This window comes from Microtus oregoni, unplaced genomic scaffold (genome assembly GCF_018167655.1).
Source record: "Microtus oregoni isolate MIOR12 unplaced genomic scaffold, Mior012 000005F_ref0000423, whole genome shotgun sequence".
Classification (NCBI taxonomy): Eukaryota; Metazoa; Chordata; class Mammalia; order Rodentia; family Cricetidae; genus Microtus; species Microtus oregoni.
Window position 1 is genome coordinate 32,304,859 of NW_024543064.1, and position 7,006 is coordinate 32,311,864.

At 46.2% G+C, this 7,006-nt stretch overlaps 1 protein-coding gene across 1 annotated transcript; it reads left to right on the plus strand.

Annotated features, from left to right (window-relative positions):
* Positions 1-3,695: 3,695 nt before the first annotated feature.
* LOC121448648 (olfactory receptor 2A12-like) lies at positions 3,696-4,640 on the plus strand. Its single transcript, XM_041652814.1, has one exon. The coding sequence runs from the start codon at positions 3,696-3,698 to the stop codon at positions 4,638-4,640; it is 945 nt and encodes a 314-aa protein (XP_041508748.1).
* The last annotated feature ends 2,366 nt before the right edge of the window (positions 4,641-7,006 follow it).

Genomic DNA, 7,006 nt, shown 5'->3' on the forward strand with positions numbered 1-7,006 from the left:
AGAAGGGAGGACTATGGCTGAGGAAGGAAGAGGAGTGTGACTCACACGTGGACTCATTGAGTGTCAGGGCTCGGGTTTGGGCAATACAAGAGGAATTTGAATGAGAAATAAGGCCCTTGACTTGTGTATCAGGTGACCAGTCAGGTCCCACCTCCTCTTCTCTGAACTATTCTTATTCCCCAATTAGTGTAGGAAAGGGAACAGGTCACCAGTTCTACCTCTGTGAGTTGTTTTCTCCTGATTTTCCCCCAAGGGCCTCACTTTAGTGCTCTTGTTGACAGTATCCAGGGATCATCTTAGCATCCCTACTGAGAACGAAAGTGGCCCTTTCCCAGCTCTCCTAGGGAAGCTCAGAGAGAAGGCAGGGCCATAAAACCTCAGGATCTTGCCCCACTGGGAAGAGATGAAGATGTCTGAACTTGCCTTTGTTAAGCAGGGTTGTATAGGTGCCATCTTCAGCTAGGGCAGGCTTACTTGCAGAGGAACTATGAGATTTAGTCCCTCAAACTCCACAGTACCTTGGAACTTTTCTGGAAATAGAGCTGCCTAGAATCCCAAGTCTCTGGACTCAGTTGATTTAGTCTCTTTCCCATTAGAGAAAGAAACAGCTAGTTGTGACACAGTCCTTGGATTTACAAGTGGTAAGATGGTCACTGGTGTTTGACTTGTGGGTGTGGTTCAGGCAAGTGGGTCTAGAGATAATAATGAGTCAAGCCAGCCAGATCCTCTGTGCACACATCTCAAACTCCCCAGAGCTCTTCCCTTACTGCCTGCTCTTCTTTCCTCTCTGTCTCAACCTTGTGTCCTTACATCTTTCTTTCATCCTCCCTTTATTAATTTTTTTTTTTCGAGACAGGGTTTCTCTGTGGTTTTGAAGCCTGTCCTGGAACTAGCTCTTGTAGACCAGGCTGGTCTCGAACTCACAGAGATCTGCCTGCCTCTGCCTCCCAAGTGCTGGGATTAAAGGCGTGCGCCACCACCGCCTGGCCCCTTTATTAATTTAATAAATATTTACAGAGTGTCTGTTTCAAGTCAAGTTGAGAAACATAGAATATGGATTTCTGAACTCAAAGATCTCAAGTGAAGCAGAAAGCCGTATCCACGAAAGAGCAGTGATGGTCAATGCCCTTAATGAGACCCCATACCACAGAGACATAGCTTGATACATGTGGACAGAGCAATCATGATTGTTTTTTGGGAGGATGGGTGTTGTGAGTCTGCTGTAGCCTAGCCTGGCATTAAACTCTCTACGTATTAAAATATATCCTTGGATACCTCATCCTAAACCTTACAGATGCTGACTTTGTATGTTGGAACTTTGATGTGTAGACTTTACTGCCTATAAATCAATCATGATGTCTTCATCTGTGAATAATTGGCTCACACACTTGGGCCAGCAGTCCTGGTGTGTCCCTGTAAGCCAAGTCAGAGGCCACTGGGCTAGGAAACCACAAAGGGCTGTGGATCACTATATCATGTCCCAGTGCCTTAGAAACCACACCTCAAATGCTCTTTCCTTGGATCCTTCTACTGTTAATACATTCCAGGGCCTCCCACATTCAGACAGGAGGGGAAATCTCCTTAGAAGACCCGGTTTGTGGCTAGTCATCCGATTCTGTCCTACTAGGGCTCTGGCCTCTGCTGAGTCATAAGCTCAGCTAGATGAACAAAGTGAAGACTTTGCCTTCCTCACATCCCCACTCCAGAAGCTGTGTGCCAGAAGCAGAGAAGGTGACTGAGAGACAGCTCTGATGACACACCCCCTAAACTCCCGGTTCTTCCACGCAGAGATTGTGTGTGGAATGAACTGTCCTCTCCAGGCTTCAGGTGTTCACCCATAACACACAGGTAAGAATCCTTCCTTCACTGAGCTGTTTCGATTTTCAGCTATAGTTAGTGCAACAAGAGCTGGAATGTATAATTTACCCAACAAATCAGTTAATCACCCATACAGCCATAGCCTATCAGAGACAATTCTTTCTTACTTGTGTGGAGTTCCAGTGGACAAAAGTGTAACAAAGGGTTTGTCCAAGTTGTTTGGTGTCAAAATTGATATCAGATCCCTCTAGCCTTCTTCAGATTGTCATTGGTCAATGAACAAGAAATGCAGGCTGTCTCTTACCTGGGTTAGGGTGGGAGGTGGCAGCATAACAGGGAAGGCTTCCTGGCTAAGCTGAGTCCTGCTGTGGCTGCAGTGTGGGCAACATGGTGCAGGAAGTGATCTGCTCTATATGATGAGAGTCTAGGCGCATGGTGCAGGAAGTGATCTGCTCTATAGGGTGAGAGTCTAGGCACATGGTGCAGGAGTGATCTGCTCTATAGGGTGAGAGTCTAGGCGCATGGTGCAGGAAGTGATCTGCTCTATAGGGTGAGAGTCTAGGCACATGGTGCAGGAGTGATCTGCTCTATATGATGAGAGTCTAGGCACATGGTGCAGGAGTGATCTGCTCTATATGATGAGAGTCTAGGCGCATGGTGCAGGAAGTGATCTGCTCTATATGATGAGAGTCTAGGCGCATGGTGCAGGAAGTGATCTGCTCTATAGGGTGAGAGTCTAGGCGCATGGTGCAGGAAGTGATCTGCTCTATATGATGAGAGTCTAGGCGCATGGTGCAGGAAGTGATCTGCTCTATAGGGTGAGAGTCTAGGCGCATGGTGCAGGAGTGATCTGCTCTATAGGGTGAGAGTCTAGGCGCATGGTGCAGGAAGTGATCTGCTCTATATGATGAGAGTCTAGGCGCATGGTGCAGGAAGTGATCTGCTCTATATGATGAGAGTCTAGGCGCATGGTGCAGGAAGTGATCTGCTCTATAGGGTGAGAGTCTAGGCGCATGGTGCAGGAGTGATCTGCTCTATAGGGTGAGAGTCTAGGCACATGGTGCAGGAGTGATCTGCTCTATAGGGTGAGAGTCTAGGCACATGGTGCAGGAGTGATCTGCTCTATATGATGAGAATCTAAGCACATGTCTTAAGGTATGAGAGAGGCACAGGCGTGCAGGATTCTGGGAGTGCTTACATGGCAATTTGTGTATTGAGAGATGGCAGACAGAGGAGACAGAGGTGTGCTGAGTCTGAGTCTTGACAGGCAGGCAGTTTATGAATGACCTGTGCATCTGACTGAATTGACAGGCATTGAGAGTTGTTAAAGGATTTTAACAGGGGCCAGATAGAAGCCCTTCCCTCCTCCTGTTTCCTTCACCTTTGCACCACCAATTCCCCATTATAGAATGGGGATTCACTCCTCAGAGAGGGTAAGGCTTCCCATGGGGAGTCAACAAAGCCTAGCATATTGCTTCGAGGCAGGACCCAGCCTCTCCCTCCCGACTATATCTAGGCTGAACAAAGTATCCCTTCAGAGAGAATGGGCTCCAAAAATTCAGAACTGAAAGTATTTTTAAAAAATTAAAATAAACATATTATTTTTTCTTTTATGTATATGGGTTTTCTTTTTCCTACCTGCATGTCTATGCACCACATGTGTGCCTGACCTGTAGAGTGACAAGAGGGAGTCAGATGGCTTGGAACTGGAGTCACAGGCAGCTATGAAACAGCCCTGAGCTGTCTGTTCCTGGAACAGAAGTCAGTGCTCTTTAACTCTGAGCCATATCTCCAGCATATGTCTTCCCTTTCTGCCTCTATTGCTGAAATGTGACAGGAGACACAAACATGAATGTGATTGTCTTACAGGCCCCACCATGTGGATGCTTCCAGGGCAGAACCAAAGCTGGGTTTCTGAGTTTATCCTGCTTGGCTTCTCCAGTGACCCCACGACCAACAGCATCCTCTTCATTGTCTTCCTTCTCATCTACCTGAGCTCAGTCATGGGCAATGGACTCATCATCCTGCTGATCTGCCTGGACACACATCTGCACACCCCCATGTACTTCTTCCTCTGTATTCTCTCTCTGTTGGATATGGGCTATGTCACCACCACCATGCCCCAGATGTTGGTGCATCTTCTTGCAAAATCTCAGACCATCTCCTTTGCTGGCTGCTGGATGCAGATGTATGTGTTTGGTGCTCTGGGTATAACTGAGTGCACCTTCTTTGTTGTCATGGCTTATGACAGATATGTGGCCATTTGTCACCCACTTCGTTATACTGTCATCCTTAAGTGGGATCTGTGCATATGGTTGGCAGCTGCAACTTGGATCTGTGGTTTCCTTTTCTCTCTGTTACATACTTTCTTCACCATGAGTCTACCATATTGTGGGCCTAACAAAGTCAACCACTACTTCTGTGAAGGTCCTTCAGTGCGTAGCCTGGCTTGCATGGATACCCACCTCATTGAGATGGTAGACCTGGTCTTGAGTGTTTTTGTGGTTGTTACCCCCATTTCCCTCATTGTGGCCTCCTATGTTCATATTGCCAAGGCAATTCTCAAGATCAAGTCAACCCAGGGACGCTGCAAGGCTTTCTCTACCTGTGCCTCCCACCTGACTGTGGTCACATTCTTCTATGGTCCATCTACTTACATCTACATGAGGCCCAACTCAAGCTACTCTGCTGAGCGAGACAAGCAGATCTCACTTTTTTACAATGCCTTCACGGCCTTGCTCAACCCTGTGGTCTACAGTCTGAGAAACAAAGACATCAAGAGAGCATTTCTCAAGGTGGTGGGGCATGGTAGGGTGGACTAGTGAACCAGGAAATAGGAGAAGCAAAATTAGAGTATTCAATTTTTAAGAAAGGGACAGTGTCTTTATTATATGTAACTGACCTATGTGTTTGAACCAACATAGTAATTGGTAAGCAGGGCAAACCACTGTGAAACCATGGTGGCTATTTTGATTGACGGGCTGCACTACGGTATAATTCAAAGTGCCTCAGTAATTCTACTGGATTATACTTGCAGACATTTATTATTATTAAACATATTTTTATTCATTCTTTGGTAATTGCACATTATGCTCCCCAGTCCCATCATTTCCCAGTCCTTCCATATATGCCCTCTACCCTTGTAACTTCCCCCAAGAGAAAATAAAAAATTAAAATTGAAATAAAAAAACCAGTATCTCACCAACCCCTATGTGTAACGACCTGTTTCTCTATCAATCTCAGCTTTATCTCACGCCAGTCACAGCCATTGCATCTCCTGTTCTGCGGTACTGTACCACACTGTTCCTCTGTCCTTCCTGCATCTCCATCACACGTTCATTTGTCGTAGTGGAATTGGAAGATGTGGTGTGTCACACAGTATAATTTTTCCCCATACAGATTTACTTACAAATGTTCATTGCAAGGAGTTATTATTTTTGTTCAAGGCCTCTGGCTTCTGTTCTAGCATCAATACTGGATCTTCACCTAGACTCCACTCTGATATCCTATTGTTGACCGAAGTCATGGAGATCCTGTGTCTATGGTTCCACAGGACAGGCCTCTTTAAGATACTCAGTAGCTTATAGATATGGTTGATGTTAGGGTCGGACTATTTAAGGCCCTGAATTTGGGTCTGGGTAGTTGCTGATTTGGTCAGCCTGAATGTTCACCAGGCCTCTTCCCAAGAAGGAGGACAGGTCTCCCCGATCCCATGAGGGGTAAGGCCAGAACCCCACAAGCCACTTCATAGGATACCTAGCAACTGCTGGTGAGAGGCTAGGCCAGATCTTTTGTGAGCATCAGCCTGCAAGGGGCAGGACCAGCTCTCCTTTTGGTGGCAGCCATTGAGGGGAGAGACCAGCTCTCCTGTGCCCATGCCTCAAATGGTGAAGCCAGCTCTCATGCCTTCATCAGTGCTGGTACTACAGGTCAGTAAGGGGCAGGACCAGCTATCTTGGAGCCAGTGAAAGTGCTACAAGCTCAGCATGGAACTGAGCCCAGGTGATAGCCCAGAGCATGGACATCTGCATGGCCTTTTGTGGTAACCTGGGCCTTAGTCATCAACATAGACCATGTCTACCATTGGATATCAGACCCAGAGAGTGTCCCCTGTGACAACATGGACCCAGACATCTCCATGATTGCAGCCACTCAGATCAGTATGGCCTATCGTTGCAGCATGGCTCCTGGACATCAACATCATTTCAAGAGGCAGTCCAGACCATAAACATCAGCATAGCCCTTGGAGCTAACTCAGGTCACAGACAGTAACACAGACTCTGGCTGCTGTGGAACCAGGTATCCAGACATAGCCCTTGGCAGTAGCCCAGGGCTGGACAAAAACCACTGTTTCAGGTAGCTACACAGGCTCCTCATATTGACCTGTTCCTCACCACCAAGTCTCCAGGCCTCCACAACACAAGAACTTCTACCTTTCTCTTTTTCTCCCATCTCTCGACTGTATGTTCTTATCATTATCATCTTTCAGTCATATATTTGTCCACCATGGTGCTGCCCACTTCCCTGGACCTTAGGGGTAGACATTCATTATTTGTTTGTGCTTGTAGCTGTATGTTTGGAGTGATCTTCTGTTCTCTCAAATCATCATGAAGGAGGAACCTGATATCAAACATGTCATCCTAGAACAGAAGAAAAGGAACAGTGGACAAACTCAATGACTCAGCTTCTCAAGAGTGACTTGATTCTCTGTTCACACATTCTTTTGGTCTAAGCAGTAGTATGGTCCAGCCTGACAGCAGGAGGTGGGAAGGTTTTTGTCTAGAGGGAAGTAATACATGAGGGAAGTAATACATGTTTTGTGGCCATGGTCTGATATATTGATTCCTCTACTTAGAAGGAAGTGAGTAACATGTATTATTTAACCAGGTATAGTTCCCAGAACATAGAACACAACTATAAATTAATACAACACATGCTAACTGTGGATAGCATAATAGTAGAGACAGCAGAATGCTGAGACATTATATGATGCTAAGATGATGTGGAACATCCTTCTGTATATGTGTTTCTTTTATTGGTTAATGAATAAAGCAACTTTGACCTATGTCAGGGCAGAATATATTGAGGACAGAAGAGATATATATAGAGAGAGTAGGCGGAGTCGGGGAGACGCCGAAGGAGAAAGATGCTGGAGCTTTTGTTGGTAGGCCAAAGCCTCATGGTGATA

Excerpts from the sequence above, each read along its gene's own strand:
- LOC121448648 (XM_041652814.1), top strand. The coding sequence starts at position 3,696 with ATGTGGATGCTTCCAGGGCAGAACCAAAGCTGGGTTTCTGAGTTTATC.